This window comes from Manihot esculenta, chromosome 7 (assembly GCF_001659605.2).
Source record: "Manihot esculenta cultivar AM560-2 chromosome 7, M.esculenta_v8, whole genome shotgun sequence".
In the NCBI taxonomy this organism is placed as follows: Eukaryota; Viridiplantae; Streptophyta; class Magnoliopsida; order Malpighiales; family Euphorbiaceae; genus Manihot; species Manihot esculenta.
In genome coordinates this window covers 31387683-31408295 of record NC_035167.2, presented here as the reverse complement: position 1 = coordinate 31408295, position 20613 = coordinate 31387683, and the positions used below count along the sequence as shown (strand labels likewise).

General features: G+C 33.1%; 3 protein-coding genes across 13 annotated transcripts in view; all 3 read left to right on the top strand.

The window, feature by feature from the left end:
- LOC110618814 (probable serine/threonine-protein kinase PBL9) overlaps positions 1 to 9090 on the top strand; it is a 24793-nt gene extending 15703 nt beyond the window's left edge. For 2 of the 9 annotated variants that reach the window (XM_021762062.2, XM_021762061.2), the window contains 5 exons: positions 6343 to 6668; positions 6938 to 7073; positions 7158 to 7303; positions 7405 to 7528; positions 7629 to 8311. In XM_021762062.2, the coding sequence (XP_021617754.1) occupies positions 6343 to 6668; positions 6938 to 7073; positions 7158 to 7303; positions 7405 to 7528; positions 7629 to 8011 (1115 nt within the window). In that variant the 3' untranslated portion in view covers positions 8012 to 8311. The other 7 variants (XM_043958342.1, XM_021762060.2, XM_021762065.2 and 4 more) reach the window with 7 other exon arrangements.
- A 221-nt stretch (positions 9091 to 9311) lies between these two features.
- LOC110618657 (receptor-like cytoplasmic kinase 176) lies at positions 9312 to 11719 on the top strand. The gene is made up of 4 exons (XM_043958343.1): positions 9312 to 9646; positions 10406 to 10545; positions 10636 to 10753; positions 11097 to 11719. Exons 1-4 carry the CDS (start codon positions 9640 to 9642, stop codon positions 11549 to 11551), a joined length of 720 nt encoding a protein of 239 aa, XP_043814278.1. The 5' UTR covers positions 9312 to 9639; the 3' UTR covers positions 11552 to 11719.
- A 2527-nt stretch (positions 11720 to 14246) lies between these two features.
- On the top strand, positions 14247 to 19568 carry LOC110619379 (putative disease resistance RPP13-like protein 1). Of its 3 annotated transcripts, none has more exons than XM_021762786.2 (4): positions 14247 to 14730; positions 14999 to 18601; positions 18693 to 18961; positions 19066 to 19568. In XM_021762786.2, the coding sequence occupies exon 2, from the start codon at positions 15012 to 15014 to the stop codon at positions 18552 to 18554; it is 3543 nt and encodes a 1180-aa protein (XP_021618478.1). In that variant the 5' UTR covers positions 14247 to 14730; positions 14999 to 15011; the 3' UTR covers positions 18555 to 18601; positions 18693 to 18961; positions 19066 to 19568. The 3 variants fall into 3 exon arrangements, with proteins under 3 accessions (XP_021618478.1, XP_021618481.1, XP_021618480.1); XM_021762789.2 differs by having other exon boundaries at positions 14247 to 16688; positions 16869 to 18601; XM_021762788.2 differs by having other exon boundaries at positions 14247 to 18601; positions 18693 to 18792; positions 18892 to 18961.
- Positions 19569 to 20613: the final 1045 nt, after the last annotated feature.

Below are 20613 nucleotides of genomic sequence, written 5' to 3'. Positions count from 1 at the left end.
ACTTTAAAGACCCACTTACATCCCACAACATTAATATTCGAAGGTTTAGGAACCAATTCCCAAGTCTGATGTTGAATTAGAGCAGTAATTTCACTACTCATTGCTTCTCTCCAAATGGGTATTTTTATTGCTTGACTAAAACAAGAAGGTTCCATAGGCGAGGAGTGAGAACTTACAGTTGTAGTGTAAGCAAATGTTTTCTTCTTAGGATTGGGTCTCAAGACCATTGTAGGATGTGGACGGGGTGTGGGTGCAGAAATCGGATCAAGTGGCTGTTCCGACGACAAAGAAGTAGTTGTTGTAGTGTTGGATTCAGAAACCAACGCAAGTTCAAGTCCTGTTCCAGATGATTGTGGCGGCAGAGAACTATCTGAAGACTGAATATGCTGCGGCAAGCATGGGTTTGATCCAGATTCAGTTGTCGATAGCAGAAGATTCTCCTGACCAGCAGAAGATGGCGTGTCTACTTGTCCAGCAGCTGGTTGCTTTTCTGAATTAATTGGCTTAGAAGTCGGCACTGAAAGTGTGAGCCATGGAACATAATCTATTTCTGAATGTGGTTTACCAAGAATCGAAGCACTAGTGGAAAGAGTTTCCTTGTATAAAAATCGGGACTCATCAAATTGAATATGCCTGCTGACATACAACTTGTTATCATTAGGATTAAAACAAAGATATCCCAAATGATCATTAGAATAGCCAAGAAAAAGACAAGCAACAGTTCTATATGAAAACTTATGCTGATTGTAGGGCCTAAGTAATGGATAAACCGTACAACCAAAGACCCGTAGAAACTGATAAGCCGGAGCTTTACAACATAACCTCTGATATGGTGAAATATGTTGTAAAACTGAAGTTGGCAACCGATTTATCAAGAACACAGCAGTAGACATTGCAAAATTCCAAAATCGTTTGGGAACTGAGGAGTGAGCAAGTAATGCAAGATAAGTGTCAACAACATGTCGAATTTGCCGCTCAACTGTACCATTCTGTTGATGAGTGTGCGGACATGTAATACGATGATGAACACCCTGTTCCTGCAAATAATTATGGACAGTGCGAAACTCCTCTCCCCAATCCGATTGAAATTCAAGCAGTGGAGTTTGAAACTGTCTTTCAACAAGTTTATGAAAATTTATGAAAACAGAACAAACATCACTTTTCTTCTTAATAGGAAATAACCAACAATATCTTGAAAAATCGTCTACAAAAATGACAAAATATCGATCTCCATAAAATGATAATTCGGGGGCAGGACCCCAGACATCACCATGAACCAAGGCTAATGGTTTATTTGCAATAGTTCCAGTCAAATGCAAAGTAAGTTGTTTACTCTTCCCCAAACAGCAAGCTTCACAAAGGCTGTTGGATGACTGTTTTATTGAAGAATGCGGCAAATTAAACTTTGAAATAAGAAAAGATACTGTTGAGTGTTGAGGATGACCAAGTCTTGAATGCCAATCTGGCTGCGTAGTCCTCGCAGAAACCATAGCTGTAGGATGCGAAACAGGAGGTGAAAATCCGAACTTGTAAATACCATCCTCGGCTGGACCAGTAATCAAAACCTGCTTACTTGGTTTGTGCTTTACAACAAAGCCGCAAGAGTCAAATTTAAAGGTGCAATCATTATCTATGGCAAACTTATTAACAGATAGTAAATGAGATTGCAGTGTAGGCACATGTAAAAGATTATTCAATTGAAGTTTTGCAGCAGGAGTTTGAATAATACGATTACCAATATGCTGAATATCCAAATCCGATCCATTACCTAAAGTAACCTTGTCCGGTCCCTTATACTCATCAGTGATCTCAAGAGCAGAGAGATCGGGAGTCATATGATGTGAGGCAGCGGAGTCTGCAAACCAAGTTGTGGAATCAACAGATGTCATAGTAGTAGCTGTATTGGCAGTAATCGGAGTAGAATCCTGATCATAGCGCTTGCGGCACCATTTCGCTTGATGGTTGTTCAAGCCACAAATCTGACAAGGGTTTGGAAACCATCGCTTTGACCCTTTGGAGTTAGAACCTGAACCTCTTGCATTCGGACCACGTTGATTAGATCGTGATCCAGACTGAGTTTGGCGAGAGAAATTCGCAAGAATAGGCGTAGTGGTGGTCGAACGATTGCTACTTTGCAAGAGAATCTCATGAGACATCAACTGAGTAGACAGGTCAGAGAATGGTACCTTCGTTTTGCTAGCAGATAGAGTAGCAATGACTGGATGATAGTCAGAAGGCAGTAACCGGAAAATTGTTGCATTGAACTCATCGGTGGAAATGGGAGTACTAGCCGCTGCCAACTCATCTGCAATAACTTTTGCTTCTCGCAAAAATAGAGATATAGGTTTGTCACCTAGAGATAGATTCTGAAGGGCAATATGTAATTGAACCCTCTTCGCACTATTACTCGTACCAAAAGCTTTAGATAAAGAATTCCAGGCATCAAAAGCACTCTCAAGACCGGTAACATATGGCATCACCTCCTCCGTAAGAGAGGAACAGATCCAGCTAAGAAGGAGCTGATCTTCCTGAATCCATTTGAGATACTCTGGATTTGGCTCTGGTTGAGAAGTAGTGGAATTTGTGATAATTGGTGTTGGTTCAGGAGTTCCATCAATGTGTCGGTTCAAATTATAACACTTGATGATAGGAAGAAATTGTGTCTTCCATGCTAAATAATTGATTTCCTTTAGTTTCAAGGAAAAAGAAAGTTGGGCGTGTGGTGGGGTAGAAAATAAATTCGAAGATTGAAGGGGAGAAGAATGAGAAACATCAGAAGGTGTTGATGAATCTGAAGCCTTTTTTTTTTTTCCTATGGCTCCGATACCAAATTAACTTAGGAAGGAAGATGAGTATTTTTGTATATCTTGATATGAATGTGTATAGTGTTTAAATACAGAGAGAAGCTCCTGATTCTAAGGAATCTACAAAATACAAATACACTTTGAATTAATCTATCTTATCTTAAGCTAACTGTTACTGCTAATACTGAGGTTTTTGCAAATTCAAAAAATGATTTGGGAAGTGCTTAAGCATTTGATCAAGAACCGGCTGAATGAATTTAAAGATTGCTGCAAAAATAATGTTTAGTGGAAAAAAATCTCTCTGTAAATACTGTTTAGTGGCATTACGGACATACAGTTGATAAAAACACTTCATTAAAGTACTATTTAGAAAATTTTAAAATACCTGTGAATACTGCAAATCTTCCAAATATGGCAGGACAAAACTTAAACGGAGTTTGCAACTGAGAAATTGGCTGCTGCCTTGATCCATTTCCTTCTAGGTCCATTTATTTCTCAAAAAATAACCTATACAAGAATAAATAAATAATTATTAATTGAAAAAACAAAGAACAATGGAAAAAGGAAAAAAATAGTTGGTTAAATAAGTAATTTGGATATAAATAATTTTAAGTGACATTATTTCTTATAAAATTTAATAATTTTGAGAAGATTTAATTTTAATTCAAAATAAATTTTCATAAAAATTTAATATTATATTATTAGTTTTGCCAAACAAAAGAACTAAAAAAAGTAATTTTTTTAAAAATTTCTTTCAGTCATTCCAAATAAAGATTATAGAATACATTTCATTGTAATATTTTATTTAAATATTATTGGAAAATTGTGGTTAAGATGAAAAGAAATTCAAAATTAACTTACTTAAACATAAAAGAGTATTTCCCACTAATTCTTCCAAACAAGATCAATTTTTTTTTTAATATATTCGGAAATGAAAGGTAATTAAAAATATATAGGTAATTTTTTAAATTTAGCTATAAAACAGGATTTTTTTTAAAAAAATTGTAAGTTAAATTTAGTTTAAATTAATTAATTTAGATCAAAATATGAAAACTATTTTATATTTTATATTTTTCATTTTTTAAGTAAATTATAGTTTTAATTTTTTATAAAAATAATTAAAATTAAATAAACATATTTGTCTGTTAATAATAAAAAGTATTTTTAATTTAAAATTTTTAAAAAAATCATAACTTTCATAATTAAATATAAAATTTATTAAAATATAATAATTTTACTTGTAAAATTTTTTACCATGTGTTAATAATTTATTTTATAATTTTAAATAAAATGAAATATTGTAAAAGAATTATCATATTTTTAAAGAATTATTTTTTATTTAGAAAATAATTAAAAATAAAATTTTATTATAAATAAAAAGTAAAATATTACCATAAAACTGCTTTTTTAAATTTTAGAAATTCTATTTTCACTTTTTTAGAAAATTTCTCAATCTTATTAAAAAAATTTATTAATTAATTTATTAATTTTAAAAAATACATTAAAATATGCTAAATATTTTAATTTTTAATTTTTCAATTTAATTTAATTTTGAACGCGTAGGAATGCTCACTACAGTATCCGGGAAACCAAATCCCAATAAGCTGGGTTTGACTTTTCTGTCTGTCCCAGACCAAGGAAACCTCATGTCTTTGCCTTCTTCCAAGTAAGCGAAAAGAAGTTTCCATTTTAACCAGCTAATAAGAAAAAAGTAATTGTTACCATGATTGAAGTTAAGATGATTAAGTTTTTTTGGAAATTAAAAAATTAGTAGTTGTTCCTTTTTGCTTAATTAAGGGTTAAGCTTCTCCACTTGTCCTCAAGCTTCTCTTGGGTCTGCTGATTTTCGAGTAAAGACTTCATCTTCATGTGGTCGTGTTTTAAATCTGGAACTAAAGCTCAGGCTGATCCTCAATTTGGTATGTTTGCAATTTCATACCTTTCTTAGGCTTATGTAATTTCTGCTTTTTATATTGCTAGTTAGTAATTCATGCAACTTGATTATCTTTGACTTTGTGTTTACTTCATTGAAATTTGTTCTGTTTGGATGGTGAGAAAAGGTAGGAAATTTAGCATATTCTGAGATCCAATAGAGCTTTCTAAAACACAATTGGCTAAAATTCACTTTATAAATTCAATGCATGACTTAGACATTAAAATGTTTGTTTCACCAATCAGCATCACAGAATTTTACTCCACGTTCCATCATCTGGTCATGTTCTTTTGGGTTAATCAGATTTTGAGTAGACAGAGAAATGATCCTAATGAAAAATCAACTGGGTTCTTCATCTCTCTAACCCTAGATTTTTTTTATTAGACAGCATTTGTACTGACCCAAACTAATTTGCATTTAGTACTGACCCAAACTAATTTGCATTTAGTACTTGTTGGTTTTGATTGCAGAAACTATCAAGATGAAGTATATTTTGATATGTTACAGCAGAACACAGTCCTTGAATCTCTCTAACCCATTTAATCAGATTGCCAGTGGCACCTAGTTCATAGTTTGCCATTCGGGATTGTGTTACAGTAGATCACATTGATTAGGATCGTTGTACGCAAACACAGATAAAGTATATTTTGATATGTATGCTATAGTACAAGATGATATGTTATAGCAGAACATACTCTTTCTAGTGTCCTTGAATCTCCCTAACCCATTTAATCAGATGTTGCCATTGGCACCTAGTTCATAGTTTGCTTTGGTTTCATAGGATGGGTTCAGGTACAAGATACTTAGGAGTAGGCTTAGTTGAAGCTATTTGGAATTGTGGCACAAACACAGATAGAATGGTTTGGATCAGCAATTTTCTTGTTGTGGTATGTGAACATACCACATTTTGGATTGTGCATTCGGGAAAACCATTTGGAAGGGGAGTCAACGAATTAGGTAACAGTGAGTTTGAAGGTACATTATCTGTTGTTCATAAGATGTAAGCACTAAATGTAATCTTTCTTGACGACAATAGAAAATGATTATATTCATAATTCTAAACATAGATTGAAAACTTGTAATGTGTTGTTTAATGTTCTTTAAGAGACTGATGAAATAATTTACCATTATTCTCAAACTGTAGAAGATGATAGGATACCAGCATAGACTTTGTTGTTCTTTCTTTTCGGATACAGTGCAAAAAGACAACCAAAAGAAAATGGCAGGAATGAAAACACACAGCACCTACCCTCTAACAAATATAGTTCCCATTCCTATCTCATCGTCTGATAAACTAAGGTCCAATCCAAGAGAAGGAGAGGACTAAAATATCACTTGTTCTCTTGCAACTTGCATTTAGTTTGAGGGGGCAAATAATAATAAATGATAGAATTTCTTAATAATATATGATATTTGTAAAGGGTTTTTCTAGAAAATTGGGGGGCATTAGGGCACTACTTGGTCCCAGGGATCCACCTCTGATGAACCACTATAGTTTTGGGCCTTTACTCTCTTCACATACTATTAGGCTATACTTGTACATGAACATATTAGTTCTTAATCATGTATCTGTGTATGTTACATGTATGTTATTGATATCTATAGAGGTGAACCATGATTGTGTTGGCAAAGGTGGGAATGATACAAGCAAGAATAGCAGAAAGGTCTCATCGGCCACAACTCCTTCTATTCCCCGAACAGATGGTGAGATCTTACCATCACCCAATTTGGAGAGCTTTGACTATAGTGAACTAAAAGAAGCCACTTGTAACTTCTGTCAAGATTTTGTGTTGGGAAAAGATGGTTTTGGTTTGGTCTTTAAAGGGTGGATTGATGAGCATTCATTGAAGCCTGTGAGGCCTGAGACTGGCATGCCTATTGTTGTAAAGAGGCTTAACCAAAAGGGTAGCCGAGGTCAACAAGAATGGTTGGTGAGTATCTGTATTCTATCATTAAGAGCATATGCACATGTTTCTATAGCTTTCGCACATTTCTCTGTAGAACACTTAAGCTCTGTGCCTTTGAGGGTGAAAATTGGTCCATTTATATTTGCAAAAGATTTATCAGAACACCATGTTTGATTACATATTTTGTATATCACATTGTTGGTTGTTTTACTTTTAGCAGAAAATACGTTTGTGCACCTCAACTTTACTAAATAGCATCACTGATGACTTCTGTAATACTTTTTGGACAACAGGCAGAAATCAAATACATGGGGCAACTACATCATCCAAATCTTGTGAAATTGATCGGTTACTGCTTAGAGGATGACCTCCGGCTTCTAGTGTATGAGTTTGTGCCCAATGGCAACTTGGAATATCATCTATTTGGAAGTAAGTGATATGTTTCTCCATTTTGGTTTCAGCCTTCTAAGTGAAGGTGCATGTTTTCATGCAATCTCAATCGTGTATTTGTAGGAGCAGGGGATTCTTACTTTCAACCACTGTCTTGGGATCTCTATGTGAAAGTTTCCCATGGTGCTGCTAAGGCTCTAGCCTTTCTTCATTACAAGGCAGATGTAATATACAGAGACTTTAAGACTTCTAATATCCTGCTTGATTCGGTATGTGAAAATTTTGCTATAGCTAACTTTGGATTTTGTGGCAGTTACAACTTACAGGACTATCAACTATCTGACTTTTTCTTTCTCTGTAAAAATTACAGAATTATAATCCCAAGCTCACTGATTTAGGCTTGGCCAAGGATGGGCCGATTGGTTGTAATACCCATGTCTCAACAAGGGTCTTGGGCACCGAAGGCTATGCTGCACCAGAATATATAAGAACAGGTATATAGTCTTTGCTCTCTCTCTATGTATATTTGTGTATATAAGAAATGTGAATTATGTTTTTCGTACATGCATCTCACTCCATTCCTTCTAATGCAAGGTCATCTTACTGCAAAAAACGATGTATACAGTTTCGGGGTTGTTCTCCTGGAAATGTTATCTGGCAGGCGAGCTATAGATAGAAACAAGCCATCGGAAGAGCAAATGTTAGCCCCACACGCGAAGAGAACGATCAACATGCGCAAATTTTCCCAAGTTTTGCATCCTTCTATTTTAGGCCAATACCCAAAAAGCAGCGTACTAAAAGTAGCTCAACTCGCATCTCAATGCGTCTCAGATGAGCCAAATTTTCGGCCAAATATGAAAGATGTAGTAGAAGTTTTAGAAGAACTTCAGAAATCCAATGACAATGAGAGATGCAAAAGCTCTAAACTCCGTAAATCAAGCATTGCTTCTAAATATGGCAGAAAAACACTTAGATGAATATTGCAATTGGAAAGCTGTCAGATGTGTAAGGAAACATCTGCTTTGTTTCTGTTCATATGTTAAGAAGAAAAGAGAGCATTTGATACCATTTGCAGCATTTTATATTGATCTGGAGAATTAAGATGCTTCTATACTTCATAAATAGAAGCTTTGCCATGTTGCTAGAACCAGTGATAGATGATGGATCAGTTAACTGTATCATTGATTTTGTGCAAATTTATTAATGAGTCTGTTAGTTATGAAACTCTGCAATTTTGCAAACCTTTCTGATGTTACAGGTGAAAAATATGTGATTCATATCTTCTCTCCACTGCCTGGATAATAATAAAAATCCCTTCATTTGATTTTGTTGTAAATCATACTATCATGTATAGAATACTTGATTCCTGAAAATGAACTTATTTGATAAAAAAAAAAAATTATTAGTTAATTTTTTAATTTTGAGAAATATATTAAAACAATCATAAAATTTTAAAAAATATTTATCAGTTCAGTTCTTCCACCAATTTTAATAGTTAAATATTGTAGAAAAATTTAAAATATTTTCAATATGAAAAGGCTAATAATGAATATTTTTATAAAATTAAAAATTATTAATAAATTTTTTCGTATTATAATGGTTTAATAATAAAATATTTAATGGTTAAAAATTCATTAATAAATTTTTTAAAAATATTTTATAAATATTTTAATATATTTTTCAAAATTAAAATAATTTAATCTCTCCATGCCATTTGGAGCTTCCAGCCCAACACAAGTGAAAATTCAAATGAATTTATTCCTATTGGGTACCCTTCTTCTTCTGTTGTCTTTCTTTGGTATCTGTTTGATCAGTCAAAACTTGCAATTGGATGACCATGTCATGTCGGTGGCCCACAGAAGACTTTTGTGTTAGAAAATTGAAAGCCTTGATTTCAGATGACGACTTTTCTTTGTTCACAGCGTTGAGCTTCTTCATTTCTTCTTCTGCCATGTTCTCTTGGATCACACTTTAGCAGTTGGGTTTGCTGAGAAGACCAAAGGTTTGAGCTTTGTCATTATGGGGTTGTGCTTCAGTGCAGGAATCCAATCTGAGAGTGCTCTTCACTGCTGTACGTTTTCAATTTTACTAGTTTATTTTGCTTCTCTGATTTTTAATTGGACTTGTTTGATTTTGATCAACATGAGTAGCAACAGCTTTGCCTTACTCCCACAGTAAAATCTGAATAGTGTTCCTGAGATTTTTTGTGTCCATCTTCATTCTCATCCATTTTCAAGGCAAACCGAACTGATTATATTCAACTTCGGTTATTGACAGGTGCAGAGGGGAACTCTAAAATTTTTGGCAAAGGTAGAAATTATATGGATAAATCAAGCAGCAAGGCCTCATCTGCTATAGTGCCTTTGCCTGCTCAGATAACCAGGGATGAGATCCTAGAGTCACCCAATTTGAAAATCTTTTGCTTCAGGGAACTAAAAGAAGCTACAGGTGATTTCAGTCAAGATAATGAGTTAAGAACAGGCGAATTTGGTTGTTTCTTCAAGGGGTGGGTTGATGAACATACATTAAAGGCTGTCAGGCCTGAGACGGGCATGGCTATTGCTGTAAAGGTGGTCTGTGAGAAGAGTTGCCAGGGACAACAAGAATGGCTGGTGAGTATCCCTTCTGCTATCCTTCAGATTATCTGCCTGTTTCTAAAGCTTGAGAGAGTTGAGGTTCAATTGAACATTTCATCAAGAAATGTGCATTGGCATTTATCATGGCAGAATGCCTTTGAAGCTCACGCATTGACCCAATTGTATAATCAATGGGAAATTTACTATTTAATCTCTAGACTATGAACAAATTTATTAGTTGGTTTTTTGATTATGAAATATACATTAAAACATTTTAAAGTTTTAAAAAATCTACTAATTAACAGTTTCGTTAGTCATTCCATTAGTTTTAATCTTTAAATATTTTACTATTTAATTCTTGTGTTAAGACGGTTAAAATTAATGAAATAATTAATTATTATATTTTTTAAAATTTCATAGACGTTTTAATATATTTTTTAAAATAGAGGAGTTTATTAATGAATTTTTCTATAGTATAGGGATTAAATCGTAATTTTTTTGTATATAATTGTAAAAGGTTAATAAGTTTTATACTCTTTGTACAATAGGCTAAAATAAAATACCTGGGGCAGTTACGCCATCCAAATCTTGTGAAATTGATCGGTTTCTGCTTAGAGGATGATCACTGGCTTCTAGTTTACGAGTTTATGCTCAATGGAAACTTGCAGAATCATCTGTTTAGATGTGAGATCATTGATTTCTTCTTCTTAATATATTTTGAAAAATTCAACTAATCAACCTTTCTAATTGAGGCATAACTCTTGTGTGACGTTTGATCAATGTTTGTGGGAGCAGTTGGCAATCACTCTCAACCACTTTCCTGGAACCTCTACATGAAAATTGCCCTGGGTGCTGCAAAGGGTCTAGCATATCTTCATAATGAGGCAGATGTAACATGTAGAGACTTCAAGGCTTCTAATATCTTACTCGATTCGGTAAGTGTACGAAAAACGAAATGATCCATTGCTGAATTTGGTTCCTTTATCACTGACACATGCTTTACTTCTTCATTGTAAAAATGGCAGAACTATAATGCCAAGCTCTGTGATTTTGGGTTGGCCAAGAATGGACCAACAAATGGTAAAAACTTTGCAGGCTTCTTGGGTACTGCAGGGTATATAGCTCCAGAATATATCAGCACAGGTAATCTTCCAGTTCACTACCTTTTGTTTTTCCTTCTACTCCATATGAACTATGCTGGGCTTTTTATCAAACAGGTGTTGAAGAAAAAATTATTTTGTGAAATAGGGGTGGGAAGAAAAAAATTTTGTGAACCAGGGTGAATTTGTCCACCTCTGTAACCTACCACCTGTCAAACAGGTGGCAGATTCTGCCGTAGGTCTAATAGGCGGCAAATTGCTGAAGTGGACAGAGCTTTTTATTTTCCACCCCTATTTCGAAAATTTTTTTTCCCAACTCATGTTTGATAAAAAGCCCAACTATACTTTCCCCAACTTGTATATCACTTCATTTCCTTCTTATGAAGGTCATGTAACTGCAAAGAGCAATGTGTACAATTTTGGAGTTGTTCTCCTGGAAATTTTATCTGGCAGGCAATCTATATCCATAATCAAGCCATCTGAAGGACAAGATTTTGTTGAGTGGGCAAGAAACTTGGCCAGTGCAGGAAAATTTTCTCATTTTATGAATAATCTTGATGTTCTGGGCCAGAACTCCTCAGATAGTTTCCTGAAAGTAGCTAAACTTGCATTTCAATGTGTGTCAAAGGAACCAAATTCTAGGCCAACAATGAAAGATGTGGTAGAAGTTCTGCAAGAACTTCAGGATTTCAGTGAGAATGTGGGAAAACAGGAGAACTTCAAACATTATCTTCTGAGCTACAAGAAATGGTCTGAAAAGTTGCAGAAAATATTGTTCAACAAATTTTGCAGTGGAAAAGCTGCCATGTTTTCTGAGTCCCATCTGCAATGTATGTTCTGACATATAAATGATGTTCTTGGTAGGAAAATTCCTGAAATGCTTGGTCAGATCCATTGCAATTTCATGTAATACTGTTTGCATTTTCATTCTCTAAATGATGCTATTGGAGTTGGAGATGTACAGTTTAAAGCCATGAAAATTGAAGTCCAAACACAGCCTAAAATATTATCTACTGCTTCACAGTTCCCCCTAGAAAAGCATCAAAACTTGGGAGATCAATCATGCATAGTTTACCAATAATTATGGATTAAGATGTTGCATTAGTTAGTCCCATCAAACTCTTTTATCATAATTGCGTAAAAAATTTTATTTGAATATAAATTATTATAATAAAAAATAGTCAAATAACATTTTTAGATTCTTAAAATTTCTATAAAAAGTTATTTAAAATTCGATCAAATAAAATAATTTATTTAATTTTTTAAACGAATATATAATAATTATATAAATTTATAATTTTTTTAAAAATAAGCATTTAGTTAAAAAAAGGTAATACAATAAATTTTTATTTACAAATTAAAAAATTAAATTTTTAAATTTTTAAAAATTAATTTAATAGCCACTGATATAATATTTTTAAGAAATAGCCAAGCTCTAGAGCCACATTACAAATGCGGTGCATGATTCTTGCAGGTCTCCGAATAAATTGAAAAATCATATTGAACCATATAAAAATCAGAAATAAATCAATATTCAGAATATAAATCGTATCGAATCGAATTTATTTAGTTATTTAATTTTAATTTTAATTTTTTATTAAGAATCATGTTAAAAACGTATCAAAATTAAATCAATGTGTAATCGTATAAAAAAGTCGATATTATATATATTTTTTAAATAATTTGAGTGATATTATAGTTATATTATATAATTTTTAGTAATATATTTTATATATTTTTAATACAATCTTATAATTTATATTATTAAAATTATTGAATTTTATTTCATGAATTCAACGGTAAATAATAGTAGAAAAGTGTAAATAAGTAAAACGTATAAACAAAATAGTTATTTGAAAGTTATTTTAAATTTAATAAAAGTTTAATTTCTTATGTCTATATAATTTTTTTTAATTATTTTTATATTTAATATTATTTAACTATTTTTATTAATTAAATTATTTATATAATTCTCCCTATTAACTATTAAATAATTATTAAAATATTATAAAATAATTATATAATCTAATTAATTATTAAAATTTTCTAACAATAATTTAATTAATTAATCATAATTTATTATATGTATATATTTGTTATTTCAATGATAAATATATTCATCACTTTATAATTTTTAATTATAATTATATTATACGAGTGGATCACATATTATTAATATAATATATTTTTATATATTAATTATATATGTATTTTTTATTAAAAATATATAATTAATAATTATATATAAAATAATAGAGAGATTTACAATTTAATCTCTGAGTATTGTCATTATTAACAAGTCAACATCTATATTTTTAGAAACCTATTAAAATATTCTTATCTTTTCTCTCTGTTAAAAAATACTTCTTCTGTCTATTTCTGCAGTTAAATATATAGTAAAAGACTAAATTATCATGTTCTTTTCCTCCTCCTCTTTCTTCATTGATTCTTTCTCTTCTTTTTTTTTTTATTCTTCTTTTTCTTTTTCTTCTTCTTCTTTGATTCTTCTTTTTATTGAGGAGATTATTATTCTTCTTCTTTTTCTTTTTCTTCATCATCATCTTCTTCTTCTTTTTCTTCTTCTTCTTCTCCCCTTCTCCTTCTTCTTCTTTTTTTTCTTCTTCATCATCATTATCGTCTTCTTCTAGTTTTTTTTTTTCTTTTTTGAGGAGGAGGAGGAGAATTAACTATTTCGTTGAAGTAAGAAACAATAAAAATGTTTTAATAGATATGAAAAAAAATAAAGACGTTTTAATAGATATGAGCAAATATAATGACGTTTTAATAGATTTTTAAAAATATAAGAACTGACTTATTAATAATAGTAATATCTAAATACTAAATAAATGGTTTTATTTGAGGATAAAATTGAATTTTAAAAATTTTTTCTCTCATTTTTTATCTATTTTTAATGAAAAAGAGGATAGAAGGATTATTTCGTTGACGGAGAGAAAAGATAGAAAAATTTTAATAAATTTTTAAAAATGTAAGGACTGATTTATTAATAATGATAATAACTAAAATTTAAATTGTAAATTTCTCAAAATAATATAATATTTTTATTGAAAATTATATAAAATATATATTAATATTGATATTATTATTGTTTAAATATTAGTATTATTATTTTAATATTATAATTTTATTTATAAAAATTAAAATTAAAATTAAAATTGCATTTAATATGATAGTAAGTGCATTTCAGTAAAAAATCTGAACCTCTTTTTCAATTTTTAATTAAAAAAATTAAAATTAAAATTAAAATTAAAAAAATCAAATTAAAACTATAATTTTAATTACAGTCATATTGAAATTTAATTTTAACTATAATTTTTAAAAAAAAAAGAATGGAAGGTTTGATTTTAGTTCTGTACTAGAACAGAAACCCTAACAGCCCTACACCCTATTAGTAGATTGGTGCTGCTATAATCTGCAAGGCTTAATCGCATTGATGTAAACATCAGTCTTGCTGCTATGCTGCTTGCAGCCATATAATGCAATTATTATTGTCGGTTAAAAAAAAAACTGAAAAAAAATGTAAGTGCTGCAGAGAAATAACTAGTAGTGTTCCACTTCACTGCTGCTTGTTTTATATTTAGTAAATAAACTGCTAAACAGAATAAACTAAAGATTCCAGCTTTATCAATTTTGAGAATTTTGCTCATTTGGGATTTCAGAATCCAAAGCGGTCAACGGCAAATGGTCCTCGTCCCTCAAGTTCTAAGTTTCCCTGCATATCTCAATTGAACACAATCTCTTCTCCTAGTTACCGGCGACATTCCGCCGATGGATGCCGGCAGTTCTCAATTCAGAGAATAGACTTATGTGCTCGCATTTTGATGGTTTTGCACTGGGAAAATATGAGAATCGCTGTGTGAAGTAGTAGTAGAAGAAGAAAGTTGAATGAAATTGAAGAGTGAAGAAGCTTCGATCTCTTGAACAACCGAAGTGTACAATTTACCAGCTAATCCAGTTACCATTGTTCACAAAGGGCGGTTAGAACCTCGCTAGAATCACCGAGTTAAGCACTAATTACCCACTATTTTTCTAAGATTATTTCTTCAATTTCCTGTCACTTGTTTGCTTTTAATATTAGATTTATGATTTCAAATTGAAGATGGTGGGAAATTTTACAAGTCAAGTCAACTATAAAAATCCAAAGCATTAAGCATCAGAATAAATGCTAATCAGATTTAATCTCGATCTTTTCTCCTCTTGTTCTTGTTCTTATTCTTTGTTTTATCTTGTCTTCATTGGTTTTATCTGTACTCGAACACACATCTTGCAGGAGGAGTAAATTCATGGCTCTGTCGGTTGTGGGAGGATCATTTCTCTCTTCTTTCCTTAATGTTTTGTTCGATAGGATGGCCACTCGAGAGTTTGTTGATTTAATTAAGGGCAGAAGGGTCACTGATGCCCAGCTGAATAAGCTGAAGGCGAAGATGTTGGCTATTAACGGAGTGCTGGAGGATGCAGAGGAGAAGCAAATTACTAATTCAGCTGTGAGAGATTGGCTTGATCAGCTTAAAGATGCTTTGTATGAAGCCGATGATTTGTTGGATGAGATTGCTTATAAAGCTTTTCGATTGAAGATGGAAGCTGGATCTCGTACCTTTGGAGATCAGATGAGAAACTTTCTCGCTTCTCGCAATCCATTTAAAAAGGGGATGGAAGAAAAGTTAGATGAGATCCTTGACAGACTTGAAAATTTAGTGAAAGAAAAAGTTGCGCTTTGTCTGAGAGAGGGTTCTGGAGAGAAACCATCTTCAACGAAAGTACCCTCTACTTCTCTTGTTGATGAATCTGGAGTTTATGGTAGGGATGATGACAAGGAAGCGATGATAAATTTGCTGTTATCTGATGATGCAAATGGGAATGACCTTGGTGTGATTCCGATTGTGGGCATGGGTGGGGTTGGTAAAACAACCCTTGCTCAGCTTGTCTACAATGACATTAGAGTGCAAGAATGGTTTGATGTCAAAGCATGGGTCTGTGTTTCAGAAGAATTTGACGTTTTCAAGATAACAAGAGATGTCCTTATGGAGGTTACTTCATTGAGTTGTGACAACAAGACTTCAAATCAGCTTCAACTTGAGCTAAAGGAAAGATTGAAGGGGAAAAGGTTCTTGCTTGTTTTAGATGATGTTTGGAACGATAAGTATACTGACTGGGAAATTTTGCAGAGGCCTTTTAAGCATGGGGCTCAAGGAAGTAAGATTGTTATTACAACACGCATTGATGGCGTGGCATCAATCATGCAAACTGTTCCACCCCTCCATCTAAAGGGATTAACTGATAATGATTGTTGGTCCTTGTTTGCAAAAATTGTGTTTGATGATGGAAATTCTAGCACATATACAGATTTGGAGGTAATTGGCAGAGGAATAGTGAGTAAGTGCAAAGGTTTACCTTTAGCTGCAAAAGCTCTTGGGGGTCTTTTACGATCCAAGAGGGATGTTGAGGAATGGGAGAAGATATCGAAGAGCTGTTTGTGGAATTCATCAAATGATGATATTCTTCCAGCTTTAAGATTGAGTTACCATTATCTTCCATCACATCTAAAACGTTGCTTTGCTTACTGTGCTATATTTCCTAAAGATCATGAATTTGAGAAGGAGGAATTAGTCCATTTATGGATGGCAGAGGGCTTCTTAGTTCACTACGCTACAGATAAAGAGATGGAAGAAGTTGGTGATGAGTACTTTAACGATCTTGTGTCAAGATCATTTTTTCAGCGATCAAGTGGCCATCATTCATACTTCATTATGCATGACCTGATAAATGACTTGGCTAAATATGTCTCTGGAGAATTTTGCGTTAGGTTGGATGGTGATGATTCATGCAAGATTACTAAAAGGACTCGCCACTTATCATATGTGGGAACAGAATATGATTCGGGTATGTTATTTGATGGCATCTACGAAGCCCAATTTTTGCGGACATTTATACTTATGGAGTGGTCATGCATTGATAATGAGGTAATGCATGATTTATTGCTGAAATTCAAGCACCTTCGAGTACTATCTCTGTCTCAATATCGTAGTGTAACTGCATTGCCTGAGTCAATAGGCTACTTGAAGCATTTACGATATCTAAATCTTTCTACAGCATCAATAAAAAGGTTGCCTGAGATAGTGAGTACTTTGTATAATTTGCAGACGTTAATCTTGCATGAATGCATATACCTTGCTGTGTTGCCTGATTCAATTGGAAATTTGAAGTATTTACGATTCTTGGATCTCTCGGGAACATTGATCAGAAGGTTACCTGAATCTCTGAGTGGCTTGAACAATTTGCAAACATTAATCTTGTGTCGTTGCAAAGGGCTTGTTGAGCTGCCAACCAACATGGCAGGGCTAATCAACTTGCGGCGCCTGGATATTAGAGGAACAAAATTGCAAGAAATGCCACCACTGATGAGTGAGTTAAAAAATCTCCATATTTTAACTAATTTTATTGTAAGAAGACAGGGTGGCGGATCTAACATAAAGGAGTTGGGCAGACTTCAGCGTCTTAGAGAAAAACTTTGCATTTGGAATCTTGAAAATATTGGAGATGCTGAAGATGCTTTGGAAGCCAATTTGAAGGGTAAGAAACACCTTAAGGAGTTGGAGTTGAGATGGAACAGTGATACTGATAATTCAGCACTTGAAAGAGGTGTGCTTGAGCAATTACAGCCTCATGCAAATGTTGAATTTCTTGCAATTGTTGGTTATGGGGGTGGTGGATTTCCAGATTGGGTGGGAGATTCTTCTTTCTCAAATATAGTATCCTTGAAGCTCAGTGGATGTAAATACTGTGTCTCTTTACCACCAGTTGGGCAGTTAGCATCTCTGAAGGACCTCTCAATCACAGAATTTGGTGGAATTGAGGTTGTTGCTCCTGAATTCTATGGAAATTGCACATCAATGGAGAATCCATTTAGATCCCTAAAACTCCTGAAGTTTGAAAGGATGCCAAAGTGGCATAAATGGATTCCTTACATGCATGAAGATGAAAGAAGAGCCTTCCCTGTCCTCCAAGAGCTTTACATAAGAGAATGCCCCGCTCTAACAACAGCCTTGCCGAGTCACCTTCCTTCTTTAACAACACTTGAGATTGAGGGATGTCTGCAGCTTGTGGCTTCACTTCCAAGGGCTCCAGCAATCATTAAGATGAAGTTAAAGGATGACTTTCGTGATCTGCTAATAAAGAAATTGCCTTCAGAGCTGCACAGTCTCATACTTGACAGATTCTACTCATCGGATTCCATATTGGATCTAATAGGTAGTTTCTTCAGTACTTTAGAAGAAATTGAAATCCGAAACTATGATTCTCTCAAGTGCTTCCCACTAGACTTGTTCCCAAGGTTGAAGAGTCTCCGCATCACTAGATGTCCCAGTCTTGAATCCCTTTCTATGTACAAGACGCCTCATGAGAATTTCACATCTCTCAGTTCCTTGGAGATCAGGGAGTGTCCTAATTTAGCATCTTTTCTCAAAGGAAGATTACCTGCCCCAAATTTGGCACGAATTCTATTGCTAGGTTTCTCAAATGTGGAATCCTTCCCCGAAAAGATGCTATTGCCCTCTAGTCTTATATCTCTTAAAATTTGGGATTTTCACAATCTGAAATTTCTGAACTACAATGGACTTCAACATCTCACCTATCTGAGAGACTTGGAGATCTGTAACTGTCCTAAGCTGCAGTCCCTGCCAGAAGAGGGGCTGCCCTCCTCACTTTCGTCTCTGTCGATCTTTTTATGCCCTCTACTGGAACAGAGGTGTCAAAAGGAGCAAGGGGAAGATTGGGCCAAGATTTCTCACATCCCTCATGTAAAAGTTAATTTCCACAAGATCAATTGACCCAAAAACTAGAAGTGTTACTCCTCTCTTCATTCACATGCTGAGAGGTGATACTAATCAAAAGTTTCTTTGGAATAATCTCAATTTTGGAGTAATATTTCCATGTTCCTTCTTAATTCTTTGTGATTTCATTGGCAGGCTCTTGATTCTTTTCTGTCCATTTGAGGCTGCTGAATTGATCTATACCAATTCTATTTGGGTAGTCAATAATGAGGAAGGACTGAAATGTTGGATGCAGGTATATTGCACTAATTACTAGTACATGTCTGCAATAAACGACACATATGGTTAACCAAATTGAGAATTTCATCTTCTCCCACGTCTCATCTCCTGTCAGTGGCGGACAAAAGGATCAATCTTTGCTGGAGATACTACTGGAGCTGAAGCTATAGCTTAAACTTGTTCTGGTAATTGCATCCTACCCATATATTCTTTCTTCCTCCCTCCCTCTTAATGCTATATCTGTTTCTATTTATTTGTATGATACCTTTATATTTTCTGCTCAACATAGCTCCTGCAAGATTTGAGGTAGCTGGTCAATTTTTGCGTAATGCAAATTCGTTCTCCATATTCAAGTACATTGGAAAGTGGAGCACTGCATATACGAGCTTGAAAGTTCAGTTCCAGAATAGAGAATGCAACGAGAATGCTGTTCATGGTTCCTTCTGAGAAAGTTGAAATTGCATAACCAAAATTTACATGGACATCAGCTGTTTTCCACAGATGAGATGACAGAACTTCAGACAACGTTAGCCAAGATTCTTTCCATGTTGTCCAAGAGGGGTTCTAGTTCTGTTCGTTGGAACGAGACGCGAGTGAGCTGGATTCGAAAATGCTGTCTTTGTTTGTATTTTGGATACTACTGATGATTGCAAGTCATGAATGTGCTTAAGGATCCATCGTTTTGTTAGATGAGGAATTCGATGATTGTAACTTATGAATATTCCTATTAAATTTATAAGAACAAACAAAATAAATAATTGCTAAGCACTTGCAAAGTGCTATGGTTTCTCATATCTAATTTCTTGTTGATGATCAACCCAATGTGCATCCAGCTCTTGATGCTGCTCAACTAGACATAATCCCAATCCTGGTTTCAGTCAAGCTATATTGTAATAAACCCCTTTCCTCTATTTCACTTGGTTAAGTTAGAGCTAAGTTTATGGAATGGTCTACCATTATTAAATCTCTAACCATTTCAGTTAAGTGTCATCCTAGGTTTACCTATCCATCTTGTTCCTTTAACTTTTAACACTATGAAAAATTTACTATAACATGAGAAAACTTGTTAGTTGTTTTAAATTTTGAAAAATATATTAAAATAGTTTTAAAATTTAAAAAAAATGTAATAGTTAGTTATTTTATTAATTTTAAATATTAAATATTTTATTATTTAATTTATATATTATAAATATCTATTAATTAATTTTTTTATATTGAATGTATTTATATTTTTTTATAATATTTAACTAGTAATATTAACAAAAAAAAGTTAATTAGTAAATTTTTTAAAATTATAAAAATATTTTAATATAGTTTTTAAAATCGAAGAGCTAAATAATGAGTTTTTCAATATTTGAGAACTAAATTTTTCCTAAAATATCAACTTCCCATATTGTTGCATTTGCCTGTTTACTGTGAAAATCCCAAAACTGGCATAATCGGTCGTTTTCTTGACCTAGCTATAACACTTGAGCTTTCCTTTCTAAAAATGTCTTCAGTTTCACAAGCCAAGAGTCAAGCACTTGACTAGTGCTGCCGGGGGGAAAAATAACGATTGTTTTTAGTTGTAATTTCGAAACCGGTAATGCTAAAAAATAACAACAATAACAATAAAAATATAAAAATAAAATAAAAAACTAGAATTTATCTTGCCATCCCTATACATTGAATAGAATTTGAAGTAAAATTTTAAAGTCATACTGGAATTTCATTTCTATATTCTCGTATAATGACGTTTATAAAGGTAAGCTAACTTAAGTTAACGAATCTTAAAAATCAGTCCACCAAGAAAATAAAAAAGCAGAAAACTAAAATAAATTTAACTGTCGTGACCATA

What these genes read in the sequence shown, in the direction of transcription:
- LOC110619379 (XM_021762786.2), top strand. Translation starts at nt 15,012, where the DNA reads ATGGCTCTGTCGGTTGTGGGAGGATCATTTCTCTCTTCTTTCCTTAAT.
- LOC110618657 (XM_043958343.1), top strand. An exon ending in CTAATATCTTACTCGATTCG is followed by an intron (nt 10,546 to 10,635) that starts GTAAGTGTACGA and finishes TAAAAATGGCAG; the next exon opens with AACTATAATGCCAAGCTCTG. An exon ending in TCCAGAATATATCAGCACAG is followed by an intron (nt 10,754 to 11,096) that starts GTAATCTTCCAG and finishes CTTCTTATGAAG; the next exon opens with GTCATGTAACTGCAAAGAGC.